General features: G+C 40.0%; 2 protein-coding genes across 7 annotated transcripts in view; both read left to right on the forward strand.

Moving 5' to 3' along the window:
- Positions 1-1067: 1067 nt before the first annotated feature.
- On the forward strand, positions 1068-3297 carry tmem250 (transmembrane protein 250). Of its 2 annotated transcripts, none has more exons than XM_028602024.1 (2): positions 1068-1313; positions 1957-3297. In XM_028602024.1, the coding sequence occupies exon 2, from the start codon at positions 2146-2148 to the stop codon at positions 2563-2565; it is 420 nt and encodes a 139-aa protein (XP_028457825.1). In that variant the 5' UTR covers positions 1068-1313; positions 1957-2145; the 3' UTR covers positions 2566-3297. The 2 variants fall into 2 exon arrangements, with proteins under 2 accessions (XP_028457825.1, XP_028457824.1); XM_028602023.1 differs by having other exon boundaries at positions 1068-1284.
- Positions 3298-3917: 620 nt separating this feature from the next.
- Positions 3918-21138, forward strand: part of nacc2 (NACC family member 2) — a 34335-nt gene continuing 17114 nt past the window's right edge. For 2 of the 5 annotated variants that reach the window (XM_028601659.1, XM_028601658.1), the window contains exons 1-2: positions 7942-8395; positions 12959-12989. The gene's annotated coding sequence lies outside the window, so the exon portion shown is untranslated. Of the gene's footprint in view, positions 3991-7941; positions 8396-12958; positions 12990-21138 lie in introns of those variants that run through there. The other 3 variants (XM_028601660.1, XM_028601657.1, XM_028601663.1) reach the window with 2 other exon arrangements.

A 21138-nucleotide genomic window follows, 5' to 3' on the forward strand; every position in this document is an offset into this window, starting at 1 on the left:
CCAGAGCTGACTGAAGACTTTGGCTGCCACTCAAATTAGTATGCTATGGATTTCATTACTAAACTCAATCATAATGTCAAAGCATAGTACACAGATTAATATATTCAGCCTTAGCAACAGCTTTATGTATGTTTGATTAAATATTATAAGGTTTGTTTTTCTAAGTTTGCGTAATACATCCAATAAAGTGATCCAGCACTTATTAACAGCAATGAACTATCTCTCTCTCTCTCTCTCTCTCTCTCTCTCTCTCTCTCTCTCTCTCTCTCTCTCTCTCTCTCTCTCTCTCTTTAAAGCATGTATTTATTATGATTTTTTTCATCAGTGTCATCTGGCTTGCTGACAGATAGCTGGGATGTAATCATTTGGCCTATAAATCTGCCCAATGAAGGTTACTTGATATACAGAGTGAGAGGCTTCACACACTTCTGAGGACGTGCGTTTGGACGCACTGTGCAACCTTGTGTTAGGTTTACAGACACATGAGATGCACACATGACCTTTGCAGTCCAAGTCTTCTGTTTGGGGAATGTGGAACTTGATTGTAAGTAACATCCATGCTGCAGGTAGATAGGTGATGGCAGAAATAATGATTATGAAAAAAGAATGTAATACACATTTCCTCATATTTTGAGTTACTCTGTGTTTTATTGTATTTTATTTATTCATTTTTTAACATTGAGACGTTATTCCTGAATCTCTGGTCTTTGTGGTCAAATGTTTCACACAATGCCATGAATCTTGTTACATATTAGCTGCATGTTATTTTAAATGTCATGAATGCTGTACAAAATTAGTTTAAAGGCCAACTGGTTGTGAAATTGACCTTGCCTTCCCCTATGTTAAAGGGAAGTAGGAAAAATCACAATTTAACAATGCAGTTTGGAACCTAAAATTAAACTAAGACCATCTTAACCAAGTACTTTTACTTCTTTTTTTAAATGACACCCACACATACACAACACAGCGTAGCTACAATCCCTACGTGATGTTTGCTAAATGTGTGGTTGTTAAAGCTGAAATGCAAAGCGAACATACTTGGGGCACTTCCCCTTTAACTCGGCAGCTGTCGTCACAGCAGGATGACTCGTATATTTTGCGACAGGATGTACATGCGCCGGCTCGCCGTCGCTGCCTCATCTCCGCTGGCATAAAACAAATGCGTCCTGTATGGGGGGAGGAGGGAAAAAGAAAACAAATTCCGTGTGTTTATGTTAACAGCCAACTGTTTATAATGTGATACAATGTTCCAGTCTTTTGAGACTCAAACACTAGCTGTTTTTGGTAAGGAGGAAGACGTCGTAGTGTTGCATGTTAGATTACCATTGGTTCTGCTCGATCACTTATTTCTAGACCAGAATATGGATGAAATGTCCTTTTGGGGTTAAGAGATACTGTGTGCTAGCTATGATTTAGCCATTAAAACATAATTGATTGAATTTATGCTCAGACATAGGCTTACAACCATCTGTTAAAATGTAGCCTACCTATACCTTTTGTTTGCAACTTAAAGATTTCAGTCCTGGTTGCTTTAGAATTTCTATTTGAGTGAAAGCAATGGAATTGTGCTGAGTTCAGCAGTCTGGGGCATATCAATTTAATGAATATTATTCTATTTCTATTGTCCCGATTCTTGTTGTTGATACAGAATTGTGTGCATATTTCCATTTTTGTGTGTATACATAAATGTAATAAGGTGTTTTTCCAGCAATGTCACCACAGACACCCAGTTCGTAATACTGCAAATATATAAATATTGCAATACTTTCATCAGTGGACCATAGGCTCAATCAGCATTGTGTTACCTCCTTCAGCGATAGATGGTGACTTTAGAGATTACAGTACATTAAGTATGCACTGTTCTGCATTTCTTGTATTAGGTTTGCAACAAAGTGTGCATATGCATTTTGAAAATGTATCAAAACATACAGTAACATTATCTTGTTGCATTCAAAGGGGACAACGTAGCTGACTGGAATCCACAGCAGACAGACATTAGCAGCAGCTACATCCCATTCCTGGGCTCCTGTAAGAGCCACTCTTTGTCCCACAACCCGATGAAGCTAACTTCCTCCCCAGAAGCAACACTCACAGAGGACTCCACCTATAACTGGGACACTTGTGCAGGGCTCCAGTAGCCCACCCATGCCTGTGATCCCCATCCCACGGCGGGTGCGCAGCTTCCATGGCCCCCACACCACCTGCATGCACTCGGCCTGTGGGTCGACGCACGCTTCCAAGCTGGTGCGCACCAAGTACAATAACTTTGACCTCTACCTGCGCTCGCGCTGCATGTACAGCTTCCTCCGTTTCCTCCTCTACTTTGGCTGCAGTCTGCTGACCTCTCTGCTCTGGGTGGCGCTCTCTGCTCTCTTCTTCCTGCAGTACGTCAGCGTGCGTGTCCTCCTGCGGCTGCAGTACAAGCTGTCTGTCATTCTGCTTTTGTTAGGACACCGGCGCCTTGACTTTGGGGTGCTTAATGACCTGATCATCTACAGCATGCAGATCACCATGTTTCTGGTAGGGGGGCTTGGCTGGTGCTTCATGGTGTTCGTGGACATGTAGCTGCAATGTAACCAACGTGGGAAATGTAGTGTGCGATGTGGATGCTAAACACTAACTTCAGAATTGTGTGATGCTACGGGACAACATAAGCCTTTAGCATGTTCTGTAGGACTGCTCCATATCTCCGCTCTAGTCAAAAAGACCCATTTGACGTCAACTCAAAGTTCTATATGGTTTAGTTTCAGATATGATAGAATCCAATAAGAGTCTGTGTACCAACTAACTGTGTCCATCAAAGAATTATGCATGAGTCTGACTGGAGTCATCATGCAAGACTCTCAAGAGACCAATAGGGTCCAAATCGCTTCAGTTTCAATTGTATTTTAATGCCATTTGCAAACCGTTTCACACATTTTGAAAGGCATCTTGACTAAAAACTAATTTGTTTATAATAATGGAAAATGTGAATGTCAAAGTCAGTGTTGCATGGAAAAAGTGACTGATGTGCATCATGGCTGTGTGATGCAAGACAGTTGTTTGTGCTAAAATGCAATCCAAACGCAAGTCTACTCTGATTCCTAGATTGTGATAATGACAGTTATGTATATATGCAAATACTGTATACATGTACCACAGAGACGCAGTCACTTATGGTGGATAAAGTGACCAAAAACAAGTTGTTGACAGTGTGTGTAATGTGATTTTGTGGAAGGGGATGGGGTAGAATAGGAGAATAAGTGACAAACGTCAACTCTTTTTGTAAAGTGAATAAATACATTTTCTGTTGATGAACTGTTTCGTGCTTTAAAATGCCAAGTGACTGTGTTTACTGTGTTGGCTAACACCCACGACGGCATGCCTCGAGCTGTGTCACAAGAGTGTGTGACAGTTCAAATTGAGAACGTCTTTGGGTCAAATGTTCCATCAGTCGCTCTTCATGTTGATTCAGAGCTGCTCTGACAGACTTCTCTGTTTAGCTTCCTGCAGCACGCAAACACCAGCCACAACTAGACCCAGCTGTTGCTGCCAAGCATAACAATGGCAATGGCTGTGTCCCAATCACCTTATATAGCCTCATTTATACATGGCATGAAGTAGGCTTACAGGCTCTAAGGAGGACTGAAGCACTCAAATACGCTTTTTACTCTTAATCTGGTTTAATTGTGAGGATAACTGTTCTGTCATGTACAAAACATCTTCGATGTTTATCATTGGCTAATACAGGAAACGGAGCAAGTGGCTGGAAACTACCATCTTTAGATATGAACTTTAGACAGAGGCTGGTGACCTGAGTGAGACATGCTTGAGACTGGTATGGCCTCAGGGCTGTAATTGGATAATCATGGGGGAAACAAAAAGCTTTTGTTCTGAGGATCAACACATCATATGCCTCATGCTCTGCGCTGGGCTGATCGGACAGCCCAGTTACAACAGAGGAGAACTAGAGAACATGAGTCGTCTCGTGATGTCAATATAGTGCAGAAGGTAGGTGTGATGATTAAGTCATGACCTACTGATTTTCATTTCTCCTTGTTTGATAGGCTGAAGTTGATTGCTTATGTCTGAATGACTTCTCAGTTTCAATTTTTGTCCTGATCATTGATCGACATTGACGGCTCTTCTGCGTTTGATTACCTTTTGAAGGTCATGAAGTATGTCATGCCATGTCATCTTCATTCATCCCAAGTTTGATTTACTGTGTTGCCACTACACTGCAGTTAACAATAGGAGTGAACAAAATCAGTTGCCATTTTATTAGGCAACAGTTACAGTTTTACAGGTTTAGCTGAACAATAAGCCATGATGAAACAGCTTTAATTCCCTTGTAAACATTAATCTAAGTGTTCTAACGGCATTGAGCTAAGTACAATGAGATCATTATAAACTCGCCACTGAGTACCATGGATACCTGATAGTCCCTTTAGGAATAGTCTACTGCTACCATACACTTCAAAGGTCCAATGTGTAGGAATTTCACCCATCTACCGTTGAGATTATATATCGCAATCAACTCTTTCGCACCACGCAGTTCAAAGTACGTATTATAGCTTTCACGCTTCAAAAAGCTGGGCTCTTGCTCTTTTCAACATCCTTTTTCTTTTTCTGGGCAAACAAGAAGACTCCTGTTCCTGAAATTTGGATTTTGAATACATGTGGTCCTCCATGTTTTCTTCTTCAAACTTGCCGGGGACAGGAAGCTACGATACCCATGTGCAGCATTAGCAGCACCTATGAGTTTATCATGTGACGCGAAAGGCGGAGCAGTATGTCCTGTATGTCCCTTACCGGCTAACGTATTTCAAGATGGCGCATGAATATGGAGCGTCTACCCCAGTGCATGCGAATGCAAACGTAAAATTTCAAGCCAAAAGGAATACTTGGAATTGATGGTGGTGGTAAATATTCATGAAAAAGGACAAGTTTGTGAACAGGCAACACAGATTTTGATAATGAACAACTAAACATGTTACACACTGGACCTTTAAAAACCAAGGGTGCAATAAGGGCACTGTAAACTCTTATTAAATGTCATCAGCCCACTGTAAGCTCATAGAGGAATATAACGGGACAGAGGAATTTTCATCATGGTACAGATAGATGTACATGGTACTTTATTTCAAGGAAACTGGGTACCACATAGAAGTACTTTCACAGAGTAAGATATAATAGAGAAGAGAAGAGAAAAATAAAGGTAATTCAGTGTTACATGAAATGAAGAGATAAACACCAATGTCAGATGAAAGAAGGAATTGTAGAACAACTGGGATATGGCCAGGTTGGACCTTTTTCACAGCAGACATTTTGAATTGTCATAGTAGGAAAAGCACAGCTGAAATTGATAACCTTAACGATGGCTCAATTCCATCAAGTGTCCCAGGCCTAGTCCACACGGACACGGGTATTTTTATAACCGTGATTTTTTTTACGCGGTTCGTCCTTCCGTCCACACAAAAACGCAGTTTCAGGGCACTGTAACCGAACATTTTTGAAAACTCCGGCAAGGGTGAGCATTTTCAGAAACGCCGGTTACAGTGTTGTCGTGTGGACAGTATAACCGGGTTTTTTGCCTTGCGACGTCAGAGTGTGCGCCGTTATCCGCTGTGTTTGACGTCATATTGTGCGCCGCTAACTGCTTTGTTGATGTTTGTTGACGATTCTTTGCAATGGCGGATGAGTAGGATGTAACTTTTTTTCTAGGCTTCTGATTGGCCAAGGTGACTTTACGATTTGGGTTATATCGCCGCCTGCTGGTGTGGCATGCTCTTGACAGCGCTTGACAGCGTGTTTTTGCGTTTTCATGTGGACGGAGATTTATTTTAAACCGAGCATGTGTGGACGGGTTTTTTTTTTAAAACGGAGGAGAAAAAACTCCGGTTATAAAAATACCCATGTCCGTGTGGACTAGGCCCCAGTAAGCTGTTCCAGTGAGTCAGCCATATATATATATATATATATATATATATATATATATATATATATATATATATATATACAGTACAGGCCAAAAGTTTGGACACATCTTCTCATTCAATGTGTTTCTTTATTTTCATGACTATTTACATTGTAGATTCTCACTGAAGGCATCAAAACTATGAATGAACACATATGGAATTATGTACTTAACAAAAAAGTGTGAAATAACTGAAAACATGTCTTATATTTTAGATTCTTCAAAGTAGCCACCCTTTGCTTTTTTTGTTAACTCTGCAAACCCTTGGTGTTCTCTCAATGAGCTTCATGAGGTAGTTACCTGAAATGGTTTTCACTTCACAGGTGTGCCTTGTCAGGGTTAATTAGTGGAAGTTTTTCCCTTATTAATAAAAAAGCAAAGGGTGGCTACTTTGAAGAATCTAAAATATAAGACATGTTTTCAGTTATTTCACACTTTTTTGTTAAGTACATAATTCCATATGTGTTCATTCATAGTTTTGATGCTTTCAGTGAGAATCTACAATGTAAATAGTCATGAAAATAAAAAGGAAACGCATTGAATGAGAAGGTGTGTCCAAACTTTTGGCCTGTACTGTATATATATATATATATGAGTCAGCATGCACAATACCAGGGCCTCTCCTAAGTAGAATGCAGCCATCATTAATGGTTTTGAATACACCTGTGCTTTTCCTACTATGACATGTCAACATGTCTGCCGTGAAAAAGGTCTATTTACAGTAAAAAAGAAAGGAAAAAAATAAATAAACAAATACAGTTTTGGAGACATTGTAGGCTACTTAAATGTATGTACCAGGCAGTTTATTCATTTTATGCAAATTTGTAATTTATACTCAATTTATTTTTTACTCAACATGTATCTGATGGCTGTAGTAATAAGGTATGTTGGATTGCTGTAGTTTAACATGGATCACTTACAACAGTGGTTCCTAAGCTGGGGCTTGGGATCCCTTCAAGGGGTCACGGGATCAATTTGAGGGGTCACAAGACAATTAAGGAGTTAGAAAAAAAAGGAAACATCTTAACATGCAACTATGATTCTCTTATCTTTGGTATGTACCTTTCACATAAAATGGCTTTACCTCTTCGGGCCACTAAAACGTAATCAAATTAAAAATCAAGGAAGGTAGAAAAATGGCTGCTTGAAAGGCTCACAGCTTACATTTATATGTAAACAGGTCGCGTTTTGACTTCATTTTGTTTAAAAAGGTTGCAAGCCAAAAAAGACTATTAAAAGAGAATATTAAAATACAGGTGAATACAAGTTTATTTTTCCTTTTTCTTGTTTGTTCTTGTTATAAAAAAACAAAAACAAAAGTGAACCCAAAACAATTGGAAAAAAAAAATTCAGAGACAGAGACAAAATTTGCTGTCTTGACTTGTAATGAAATAGTTTCCATCACTTATGGATTTAATACAATGTTCACCACTAGGTTTAGGTACAGCTCTGAGGTATGTCAATACACTGTGGGTGATACCCTGCCATGGATGTGTAGGAAGAGTGATGAATCATGAGGTTGAAGAAACACACAAACATACAGTATATTAAAATCCTAGTGCACGGTAAACATTTTAAGTATAATGTTGCATGCTATGTAGATTGACCATGGTTACCAAAAAAATATGATAAGGGAGAATATTCTTCATGAAGTACAGTACCCCCTGTGGTTTAGTGAGCTGTGGTATTTTGATATCGCATGCCTGCAGTAAAGAAAAGTTGACGTGAGGACACACTGCCAGCAGTTGGCGCTTATAATTTAGCAGAACAGCACACATGCGCATCATGTAGCCTGAGCTGTCATCACATTGGGACACGTGAGGTAACCACACTTGTACAGTAAAAGGAGTACAACTACGCATCCCTGTCTTAAACATAGCTGAAAATGTGCCCCCATAAGTTATCTTTTCATAACATATTACACACAATGTTAGTAGCAGGCTAACTCGCCCCGTGGGTTTGCTGTACAGTACTGAAGTCTGCACCTTTAAGCCTGCAGAGTGCACCGAGTTCGTGTGTCCGTAAAGGCGCACGATATGACCGAACACTGCTGACAGTCCATTTGCCGCGTAGACTACAGTAGGACAGTGTACCTACAGTAACCTGGCAGGTCCTACTAAAATGTCTGCGTCTTTAAAAAGAACTATTTGCCGAGTGGTGCATGATGTCAGGCTGCCTGCACTGTTCATGTGAGCGGCGTTCACTTCCTGCAAAGGGATAGAAGCGGGCAGAGAGAGAAAGAGAGAGTGGGATAGAGAGATGGGGGACGAGCAGCCAAGATAGGACTGGAGCGATAGAGTGAGCCAGCGGACGAGGTGAAACCGGGGCCTGCTTTTTTTTTTTTAACACCCCGCAAACTTTATAGGTTGTCCGAAGAGAAAGCCTGCCACATCTGCGCCAGCTGACAGCCGCAGTTTATGGAATAGCGACATATATCGGGTAAATATATCCCCTTCTGTCTTGGCTTGATCTTTACAGTGCCTGATTTATGTGACGCATAGGTTTTACCATGCATTATTTCCTCGCTTCTCCTTCTTTATAGGTACGATAGGCAGCTGCACACACCGACAATCTGCTGACATTACAGCATGGGAGTTGATTTAGGTAAAACTACCAGCTAAACTAAGTTAGACTCTTAAACTTTCATGAAGTAATATCGCGAAATGTGAAGGTTTTACGCGGAGGATGATAGGTGTACCACGCGCCACGAGGAGAATTTAATCAGACTGATATTTGTAGTTCCCAAATGTCATTGTAGTCCAGTTATAATGTTGGGCAATACTTTTAAACACTTAACCACAAGAAATAGTGGTGTCATTAGTTTCAACTGTATGGAGAAAGTGGCACGACATCTTGCGTCACAATGAAGCCAAAACAAATCTCCACCCATAATGCATCCATTGTAGTGCTATATGTTGCATGATTGCGACAAGCATTACTGTACACAAATCAATTGAAGTTGCTGGTGTTGTCAGGGCCATAATTCCACAAGTGAGTATTGTCCAATAGACTACAGCTGGCTTCTCAAATCCTCAACCATAAGTATTTCCCTTGTATTTAAATTGCCTACACTGTTAAGATATATATATATATATATATATATATATATATATATATATATATATATATATATATATTTTTTAAATTATATTTATGTCTTTAAACTCTTGCCTTAGTACAAGATACACAGCACTAAGCTTTCTACAACATAAAAAAGACATGATATAAGCTATAAAATATTTGAGCTCTGACGATTGTGAACCAAAGTGGATCAAGAAATTTAAAATAATTGTGTGAAATAAGTTTAGCAAAATCAGAGTGATTGCATATTAAGATTATATTTAAAAAGTTAAAACAAATCTAATTTATACACTTTACTGTCAGGTAAGGTCAGTTGTGGCTTTATTTACCTTAGCTGAACCCTGCAGGAGTCATCTGACTATACATGCAATACTCCCCACCCCCACCCCCTTTCTCCTGTGTGTACATGGGTGCAGTGTGAGTGTTGCTAGCCAGTATGTTTGTTGCAATTTTCTTCATTTCCTGTCACTTTCCTTCCCTCTCACATGTGCTATTTCTCTCTATCACCCTGCTCTCATTCTTATTCTCTTGTCTGCCGTCAAGCAGTGAGTTTGTTCTCAAGATGACTATGAAAAAAAGCCCCAACATTTGCAAGTTGGTTATGGTCTATATCTTTATCTATATGTGTGTAACTCTACAGTAGCATCCTGGTCCCGGCCAGGTGTCGCACAGGTTGGAAGTTAAAATGACAGCTTTCCTTATAGAGTCATATGAATCATTTAAAGCAACACAAGATAACTTTTTGTAACTTAAAATAATTTTTCCCAAATCGTTTCAGTGGTTCATCAACTCGTAACAGGGTGAACGGCATTTCTGCATTCGCTTTGCGGCTCTCTACCGGCTATAACCACGCTATGCAAGTTTGCCAGATCGGGTAGCGGATCTGTAGTTCGAATGAGACATAATGGGACAATTCCGCTTCCAACCTGTATGGGGACAGAAGCGGTTAAAGTTCTCTATTGTTGCTTTAAGTAGCGTAGTGTGAAGTGTGTAGCGTTCCTCACCATTTTACAGTTTTGAGTGTTTGAGCATTTTAGTGCCCAACTGTTTCTGCCTCTCCCATGTAGAAATATCGTGGGGGATAACAAGATGTATTATACTTCCCTTTTGAGCAACTAAAACAGTATGAATCCATACCTGCCAGCCCTAAGGCAACACAATATGGGGAAATCAGGTTGGGGTAATTTGAGTTTGTGCTGCCAGGTTTCTATCTTCAGTGTTTAACGCAACATACATGGAAAATGTGGGACATTTTTGTTTTTGTCTTTCTTTCTCTATGGAGGCCTTCCACCACTCGTCTTTGACTTGGATGTCCGCCAAAGGGTTGTGATGGCTCTCAACAGCTGTATTTGTCTGTGTGTGCGTGTTTGCATGCATGTGTGTGTGTGTGCTCTCGCCATGTCCCGGGATACCCTTCCTCCATAGGCCTCACATTATACAGCATTCCACAAGGGGGCCCGGGGCTGTGTGCAAGTGGGGAGTGTCAAGGAGAGAGAACGACAACACAGTTTCAAATATAACCGATGCGGATACTGACAGAGAAGGTGAAAAAGGGAGGGAGTACAAAGACTCTGAAAGTCTTGCCTCATTTAGGGTATTGCGTCATCTCTTGTTAGACCCATAAATAAAGAAGAGTTGATGTTGCCTCGACATATTGATACACTGTAACAAAAAAACAAGCTCTAAAGCTTCGTAAGAGACACATAAAGGCGATTTCCACTCTTTAATTCTTAGACTGCACATATTTTAGGACAACAGTAACACACTTTATTGATCCAAACTACATTTAAAACCTGGAGTTTTTGTCCAGAGTGCTGCTTAATTTGCTCTGTGTGTGTGTGCGCCCTCATGCTGAGTGCACTTTTATCTGCACTGTATATGCGTGTATACTCATGTGGGGAGTGTGTGTTTATGTCTGTTTGATTTTTCTTTCCTGAGATGGTGATGAGTCATTGCTGATGGTATGCGATACAGGGAACCAGTCATACATCATATTCTCATACATCTTCTACGTAGAAGTACTACGGCTGCTGGTGCTGCTGGTGTGTTCAGACTTGTTGGTCGCTGTTAATGGAACGGAAATTTTAGCAGGTTATCTGTGAAGAAATGTCTTTCTACTGAATGTAGTGTCACCGCAGTGAGAAATGTGAATTGTATATTTTATTAGAAGCTGATTATAATTATATTTACATTTCCTGGACCAATCGGTTGGCCTGCTCTCCAGCACACAGTAGTCTAGTTTCTAATTGACTGTGTAGGTTTGAAGGTGGTTTTGTCTTGAAGTGGCAACAATTAAAATCTGATTGTAAATTATACTTAACTATTTCCAGGTTTGCATGGCACTGGTTCTGTTTGGCCAGCATGCAAAGGTTTTGTAAGGTAGTTTTTCCTCTTGCAGCATTTTTCGTAGAGCACTGAAACTATTTAATGTACCACAGAGAAGGAAAAGAAAGTTTGGTTCTCTTCTTAGTGAGGTGATAGGTCTGTCAATATGAGATTAGTTCAGTATAAATGCCTGGTTAATCCGTACATCGGAGATGACTTCAATGTTCGCCATCCACAAGGTTTGAAAGATACAAACCGAGGAAGAGTATCCACTTAACTCAATGTGTGGGTTTAAAGGGATATAAATTCTCCTGAAATGCAGATGGATAGTAAGTTGAAGGCCCCCATGTCCTTGCCTTGTCCTCATATTTTCTTATCAAAGCCAAAATGAAGTTGAGAGTCACATCAAATCAGATTGACTGCTAAATCTGTGAATTTGGCAGCGCTGCTGAACAATAAATTAACTTAGATAAACAAAATTACGCTCAAATGACCAATGTTCCCCTAGTCTGTCTTCTAACTGATGTACAGTAGCTACCAAGTAGGTAACCTGAATCAATAGTAAAGAATGTTTGATCAAGAAGGGGAAGTAAAAAAAAGTAAAGATCAGCCTTTAATGATATAAACATGTAAGACATAATCAGTAAAGATGGCAACGGAAGATTTGCATTTAACCTGCATTAGTTCGCAGCCAAACTACATGTTTATGGTGTAAAAGGTGATTGCCAAAGCCACAAAAGAGGGTTGGGCACTTCCTCAAATGCAATGCTCATTTAATATGGAATGTAGCAGACTTTGTTTCTTGGAATTTGCTACTACCCTTTGTTAGTCCCTCCTAGTTTTAGCCTCACTTTAAGAACACACAGATTTGAGGATTTAAAAAAGGAATACTTCACCTACAAAATGATCATTTGTATATCAAATCCTAACCCTGTTACCTTGAATTAAATTCTTCATTCATTGTGGAGCCATGTAAGAAGACAATTTTTCTTTCAAGAATTCAAGGTAACAAAGGGTTAGTAATTGATATACAAATGTATGTATGTATGTATGTATGTATGTAAGTATTCCTTAAAAAATAATTTCTTATTCCCTTATTGGTTTGTAATCCACACATTTCCAATCCACAGCTTATTATCTAAGTTTCTGCTGCTACCATTTCCTTTCCTTTTTTTCTGTACTGTGCACAAAAACACGGGTACAGTCCATTTATGTACATGCTGAAATACAGTAATGTGGAAAAATAATGAGGAAGCAAATGAAAGAAAGAGAGGATCAGCAAAAGCCATTAGAAATCTAGAAATGTAACTGAGTTGGGCTGCTTTGCCTTGCTAAATGCTTTTCAGGAAGCCTTCCAAGAATTTAGACAATGAACAGTAAACATGGCATGTTCCTCATAACAATTCCACATTAGATCTCAAAGATCACGTGGCTCTTTTTCTCAGAATCGACTGCTCCCACACCACACACTACATTGCTGATAACTGTAGCAGCTAAATCTCATTTACCCTGTGTATGTACTGTACTTACACTTGACAAGGAGCTCTCACAACTGACAAATGTGCAGACTCTCTCTTTTTCTCTCTCCCTCTCTAGCTCGCTTCTCACTCTGTCTCAGAGATTTCTGGTAAGTGACATGTTTGGCCGTTGGCATAGTGCCTAGCAAGATCACATGGCATGAATGTCGTGCCTGTGTTGTTTGAGTGTGAGTGTGTGTGTGTGTGTTCATGTCTGTGCATTTGTGCTTGAGTATAAAAAAAAGAAAAGAAAGGGAGCATGTGCACATTTGATTGTTCCAAGTATTTTCAGCATGAATAGGAGCACGTAGCCATAGAAGAGAATTACACAGTGCCGAGAAGTATGACGAGGATGTGTTTCTAATACAGTCATGAGATTGCATTCTCAAACTGGATAGAAAATTTGATTTTGCACAATAATATGTCATAGTCGAAGCTATTTCAGCAGATAAAAAATTCCTTATGTAGCCTTATAGAGAACTTATTTCACTTGTGATACTATGCATCAGGGGCGATTCTGAAAAGCTTAAAAGATTTCCAAGTTGTTCATTCAATGACTGTAATCACTCTCAGTATTACCTGGTACTTAAATTCCAGTTCTGGGAACCTTGGTTGAACTCCTTTTGTGTATTTAATTCACAGTTTGTCTGGGCTCACGACCATAAGGTCACTGGCAATCACTTAAATATCTCTAGAGAAGAATGTGTGAGCTTAAATCAACTTTTTAAACTCCCAATATATCTTAGACAGACAGTAGTCTGATACATTTTCTCAAATCCTTAGCATTTCAGCGACGGGGACATTACATTTACTGTGAAAGTCAAACCTATAATTCGGGGGATGACGCACACAGACATGCACAAACACACACACACGCATTCACAAACATAAATAAACCCCACAGAATCATGCCGATACATACACTCACACAGAAGCAGAGAGAGACAGAGAGCACACACACTGTGGATGGCATTTATGCTTGCAGCCCACCTCAATTTTCCATGCCATTTTGCTGTCTGCTGTAAATAATTAAATTGCTGCAAACTTCAAGCCTCTCTCAAGACTTGTGGCAGTAAAGAAAGCTTGCTAATTAGTGCATAAGGTTATAAGTGAGGAAAGCAAATAGGCTGACCCCTTCTCTGTGGCGATGATCTGTCCTGTATGTGCTCTTCATGGCCTAACAACCTGGCAGAATACTGGTAGGAGCCAGTGGAAAAAGACAGGAATCTTGGGGGGTAGATTTTACTACCACCCCAACCCTTCCCATTTTCACAGCTATCATGCGTTAGCAATTATTGCTAAATCACAGCATAACCTACCTGATGCTTTCATCATGTGTGTTCCCTGCAGAAGGCGAAAGCCACTCTGACTTGAAATTTTGCCCCAACGTTTATTGGTTTGTAATATATTAAAATGCTAGAAATGCCATTTGTGGTTATTCTGATGGCAACAATTCATTTTATCATCCATTGATGTACATTGTACACCTTTTTTGGTTGCCAAAAGTTAGATGAGAGAATTAGAGGATACTGTCTGTTTAGTATGTAGCTGCAGCCATAAGATGGTTAGCGCTTCTATAAGTAAGGCCGGTTACACACTGCCTGTGTGGTGTGAGCGTGGCGTTTCTGTTGCGTGTCAGCTGCGTGGTCTTTACACACCAGAAACGTGTGTAACGCGGAGCTGCTGCTGCTAGACTTGTCTGTACACATGTATGTTTCCCATTTGATAAAATGAAATACCATGTTAAACATAAATATATACTGATTTGATAACGGCAAAGACAACATCGGCAGTATTGACGGCAAAATAGGCTGCAGAATATTTTGTTCTGTTTTGACAGGTGCAATAATTTTTTTTATTACATTTATATCTGCATTTATGTCAAAACCTAGAGACTTTCAAACATCAACATGTCATTTATTAATATGTATTTGTGTCAAAATGACATATAAACATATTTTCCTATTCTATTTTGTCTGGAAACGTTTGCATGTCGCGTGAAAAATAGGAGTCGTCCTATTTCTAGCATGCATGCGTTTTTTCTGAGACGTGTGTAAGCTCTAACCTGTTAACATTGGAGCCAAAATATAAATGGACACGCCATACAGCTGACACGCTCACGCCACACAGCCAGTGTGTAGCCGGCCTAAGACCGGAAACATCGGCAACAGCTAGCCAGGCAAAAAAAAAAAAAATCTGCCTATCCCTCCTCAGAAAAGCAAAAAGCTATCTATTTATATGCTGTGTCTTGTTTATTTCATCCATACAAAAACCGCTGGTTGGAAATCACTACGCCAAGAAATAGTCCAGCACATAAACCCCTGTAAAACCACAACTTGTTGTTTTTATGATATGTTCATTCAGCGATTACATACAAAGTAAATGCAAAGAGGCAAACAGACACAAATTCGCACTTGGCGATCAAATGATGTATGTGAATTACGCAAATTACGTGATGCAAATTATTTCAACCTTTATCTCAACCTTTTTTAAACAGAAATGGAGGAAGGAAATGATTGTAGTCTGTGGGCGGTGAAATACGCAGAGCTGTACGTGCCTCCGATGATTTCATATACCCAGACATGGACGCCGTTTGATTTTTCGACGTATCTCTACAGTACATGGAGCCCCTCCTCCTCTTCGGCACAGTAACGCAGTAACTGTTTTCAGTCTTTGTGCTAAACTAAGCCAACTGGCTGCTGGCGGTAGCTTCATATTTATTGCACAAATATGACCGTGGTATCGATCTTCTCATCAGACTTTTGGAAAGAAAGGGGGGAAAAAAAGTGAATTTTCCAAAATACTCAAATAAAACTTTCATTGATACATTTTTAGTTTCATGAGAATATTATAGGCCGCATTGCTCAACAATGTCAGTCCATCAGCATATCAAAATTACCAGACCTTTGTACAGCAAGGAAGTGTTCATTTTGTGGAACTGTCACATGTTTAAGCAATAATAATTCACTCATCCTCAACTGACCCCCATCTACATATGTACATATAACTGTGCATAGGACTTTTGTGCTGTGTGAGGGTGCTTCCTCAGTTGTTTACTCAAATCAGACTTGAAACAGAGATAAACAAGCTCTGTTCACATAAGTCAGCTAGGGCCCTTTTCAGTGTCTCGCCAGTGTGATCAGGTTAACCAAGGTGGCATGTTATTTGAGCACATGTATGCTAGCTTAGTCTGGTGTGCTGACTGGAAGTTTCTTAGGTCACAGTAGTGTGTGTGTGTGTGTGTGTGGGGGTGTGGGTGTGGGTGTGGGTGTGGGGTGTGCACTCAAAATAAATGTGTATGTAATGCTGTGCATTTGAACAAACAGTCTTTTATGATACATTGTAACTCAAGACCACATTATAAATGTTATCATTTGAAATGCCACATGTCATGAGACTTTCTTTTGATTCGCCTACCCTGATCATATCAAACTGCATTTTGTTCCCCCACCTTTTTTCTTTTCTTTTGCATGAAGGAGAATGAATTAATGCATTCCGTCTGCTCTGATTGAAAAATGTACATGGGGCACTCAGTCAATGTGGGCACTGCTCTCCCTGTATGTCTTTGTGTGGGTGTGAGTTTGTGTATGCCTGTCTGTAGACAGTGGGGCACTGATGCTGAAAGATGTGTCCTCATTTTTGCATTGCACTGTGCTCCTCTGGCAGTCATGTTGGGCTGCTCTGATGTCACGCATGTGTCACAGCAAAACAACACCGAAACAACAGCGCAGGGTTATCAAAATGGCATCTTCATCCTCTCCATATCTCACCCCTCTTTCTACTTGTGTGTCACTCTCTTCCTGTCACTCACTCTTTTACTCACTGTGCTATATGCACTGGAAACTTTAACATACAATTTGTCATTTAAGTCCCCCCCCCCCCCTCATGAGGCAGGAGAAAAGCAGCTGCTTTGCTGGAAAGAATTAAGCACTGCTTTCACACTTATATGTGCCACAATCCTATCAGAGCACAACCTAACAAAGTTTGATTGACATGCTTGCTGCAGCTGCTATCCAACATGTTTAATTGTTCTTAGATGAACATCCACTTACATAACATGTCACATTCTTCCAACATGTGAATACCTATAGACTTTTACATAGCGTTGCAGCAGGTAGAACAGCATTGTTTTCCCAAACTGTTTTCAGCTGAAATCAGACAAGGCTAGAACTTGCAAAGCCCTTTAGTCTCATGGATTGAGCATAGGTTAGGTTAGGGGAGGGTAGGATAGGACAGGCCTTCTAACAATGTTAGATATATTTTTTGATATTTTGCTGGATAGCAAAACATATTCTTTTCAAGCCACACCCCTCAAAATCTCTGTTAAGTACAGCAATTTTCAGATTACTTAAATGTTATGGCTTTTTTCCATTACATGGCACCTGCTCAACTCGACTCTACTCGCCTTTTTTGTTTTTCCATTATGAAAAAAAGGACCTAGTATCTAGTGGTCTAGAGGACTTGGATCGATGAGGCTGTGAAATTGATAAATAACTTAACATTTTTGCTATTTAAATTTTTTTTTAAACACTTTTGCTTAACACTCCTGTTCTCGGTTTAAAACTCCCGTAGCAAAAAAATAGTCTCTTTGAGGTTTAAATGTCTGGGAACTCCCCACCTGTCAGTAGAATCAATAAAGTTCCTTGGATGAGTATAAAACAGCAAATGTAGCTTGCGTTGGCTTCTAGATAGCTAGATAGATAGATAGATTTGACCTGGATGACTAAGAATCCTAGGCCTAGTCCACACATTAATGGGTATTTTTAAAAACAGGGTTTTTCCTGTTTTGATATAACCCCAGTCAAGCAAAGAAGACGAAGCCAACATCATGGCCAGTCAGAAGCCTGAAAAAAAGCTCTTACCGGAAGACTACTTATCAACTAGAAGTCCAATGGTCTCCTTCAAGGTCTGTGTCGCGGCAGTGTTGGATTATGTAGCAGTGACCTCTGTAGACGCCTCCGTTCCACAGTACAATGAAAGAGTAACTTTACATTTATGTGTAACATGTAAAAAGTCCACCTGTACTATTTTGGCCACATCTGCCATTGCAAGAAATACCTCCTCATTTATGACTCCTCACAAAGGACATAACGGCGCACACTAATAACATGACATAAACTCTTTTTTTCCCTGTCTACACGACAACAAACAAACTGCATTTCTAAAAGTCGTCGACGTGACCTTAATAGACAAAAACCACAACGGCGATAACAATATGAAGACCAACATATCCACCAGCAACATGTGGAGACTAGGACTAGATCCGAATATTAGTTTGATGGGTAGGTATTTATTTTTCAGTTTTGGGATTCAAATATTCTTTTTTTTTTTTTTTTTTTTTTTTTTTTTAAACTTGCATGCAGGCTGAATTTCACTGTGGTGTTTTGTCTGGATTAAGCTGCTTGCTAAATGTCCACTAGCTGCTGGCTAATTTATGCAGCACTATGTCGTCAATCTCAGCCAAGAACGGAGAAATGTTGAGTTACAAGCGAGCAGTCTGATGTTTGTAGACGGCTGTATGGTTACTGTAGCAGCCTTGTGTCCTTTTTGATTTGAATTTCGATTTGATAAAGGTAAAGACAGTATGGCTGTGCATAATGTCAATACAGGCTGAGGATTCATTTCCACACACCGTGTCTGTAGTCACTCGTCAGACAGTCCGGCAAAAACGCAGGTCTTTCCGTTTGTTTTGAATGCCTGCGGAAAAAAGTTAAGTCAACTTCAAACAAACAAATCAACTTTGGGAGAAAAGCAACCCAACGTTAACCAGCTATCAGACTCATAAGTCGCAGCATGTGAGTCCCGTAACATTACTTTTAAAATTTTCTTTAAACAATATTAAGGTCAAAAACGAAACTCATGCACTGATCTGCCCAGGATTTTGTGTAACAAAAGGTGTCCTGCAATAACAAAGCAGTCGCTTTATTTCTCGCTTCGTCGCCTTTTATTTTTTCTCATTTTCCATGAAATAAAGCTGCCTTCAAGTGCGGTCGGAAATGTTGGTTTCCCCCGCCGCTGCTGCTGCCACCACCTCCGCCGAATATTCAAATATTCGCTGTTGAAAAGCTCCAAAGCTTCTAAGCTCAAACAATTGTATTCGGTACAGCCCTAGTGAAGACAAACTACAAAATAATAGGATGTTTGTTTTATTGATAAATCAAGACGAAAATATCAATAAACGGCAACATTTGTTTTATCTCTAAGTCAATCTATTCAACAGATCCATATTAAAAAACTGACACTTTGTTTTTAATCAAAAGAGATTCCACCTTCACATTACTGACTCCAAAATGTCAGCTCCACCACGGAGTGGAGCATTTCATTGTCCATATAGTATGTACAGTGACATCTTTTCTTACCCACTCCATTCACGTGGTGTCTCTTTTCTGTATAGTATATGCGTGTGCAGGATCTCCACTGATATGCTTTTATTTCATGCTGATATATCCTATTTCACTGTCCCGTGCACCATGAAAATCAAATCATGTTTGGAACAAATGCATACTGAGTGTCACCACCGATACACATACACTCGCAAACATACAGACCTCCTGTGAAATCTAACCTAATTGTAGTCCTTGTGTGACAGTCAGTGACACTCAGCAGGCCATCTCAAGGCCCTTTTTGTCCCCAGATGAAGGTCATGCTAAGGAGGAGGATATCAATAGGGTTTTAGGGCCATTTGCTTTTTAAACAAAGTGCAAGCAGCTGCTCAAATCTGCTGTGTTTTAGCATACTTGAGTATCAAATGTCTTGTGGCCAGGAGTGCTAGCACAGCAGTGACACACCTGCTTTGTAAGTGTACTTGCAAGAATAAATTATCAAGGAGCTCTAAAAGCAGGCATCAAGTAAAGCCAATTAGCTCCTTTTTAAACCTGTACACTCTCTGCCATGGCACAATCACAGTTAATGAGGGAGCGCATTTGAGATGCCACAAAGGATTCTCCCGAGAATAAACCCGATGTCCTTGTCAAAGCAGAGTCACAAGGCAGGAGTTCAACACCCCCAGTGTGATGCCAAGGGCAAATTATGTTTGTTTCAGTTCACTTTTTCTGTAGATGAACATAGTTTTTCTGCAGTCACACGGTTGCCACTTTTTAGGTACATCTAGCTAAAACGAATTGAGTCTAGAACAGCCTTGTAATAAACCCTACCTTCATAAAGGTAGGATAAGGAAAATTACATAATCATCTACTGGACACTAATTTGCATACAGTCCCTAACCTTACAATTAAACTATCATTAATTATGCCATGCAATTGACACCAATATCAGTTTGCTCTTCATTGACTATTTATTTTCAAGTAATGTCATCACCAAACAGGCAAATCTGCCTGAGCCCATCAAAACTGATACTTTGCTGGCAGAAGATAAGTGAGCGCCAGCATGTAATTAGGGCCCTCTGGCTCATGGAAAACGTACAGTTCTGTGTTACGCTTTGGACACCCACCAGTCACATGGCAGCTCGGAGCTGATGCCAACGTAAAGGATTTATTAGAAACTGTCCCAAAGAAAGAGACATCACATGACAATCATGGTGTAGTATACTGTATCATTGTGTATACACACACAAATGCTGCTGCTTAAGATACACACAGTCATTCTGCTGATGCCCCCTCATTTCTTGTGTTGGTGGACTCTATCTTCCCTACTTTTCTTCCTGTGCTACTTACGTGGCTTCCTTTTTAAGTTGGAAATCAGGGGGAATTTTCGGTCTTGTGTCAGTGTTTGTTCAAAATATCTCAGCCTTGCGTGAGTCCTGGGCCTGAGTTTCCCTGCTGCTCTAACGTCACACTTATGTGTTGCTGTAAACTGAACGACCTGCTGGCCCCCGTAGTTCTGCAATATGAGCTCAGTATTACCAAAAAATGTCTTTGTCATTTTAACACTTTCCTTGTTGTTCTCATGTTATACTTCCCCTTTCCTGTGTCTATAGCAGGATTTTTCTCAGAAAATGGCAGTCTTGGAAGCCTCCGTGGTGGAGCTGACATTTTGGAGTCAGTAATGTGGAGGTGGAATCTCTTTTGATTAGAACAAATGGTCAGTTTGTTGATATCACTTGGCTTCATCTGTTGCCTTGCTTGGACAAGCAAACACCAAATGCAAACGTTTGAAATGGAATTACAACGTATACCAAGTTATTGGACATTCTGATCAAGTTTTGAATGAGAATATCATTGATACAGGCAGTCAGGTCTATTTTGCGTATTTGATTTCTTTCTTTCCAGCATTTTGTATTTTTTTCCCGTTTTGGCTCCA

This window comes from Perca flavescens, chromosome 16 (genome assembly GCF_004354835.1).
Source record: "Perca flavescens isolate YP-PL-M2 chromosome 16, PFLA_1.0, whole genome shotgun sequence".
Taxonomy (NCBI): domain Eukaryota; kingdom Metazoa; phylum Chordata; class Actinopteri; order Perciformes; family Percidae; genus Perca; species Perca flavescens.

Coding starts and splice junctions, on each gene's coding strand:
- tmem250 (XM_028602024.1), top strand. CDS start 2,146: ATGCCTGTGATCCCCATCCCACGGCGGGTGCGCAGCTTCCATGGCCCC.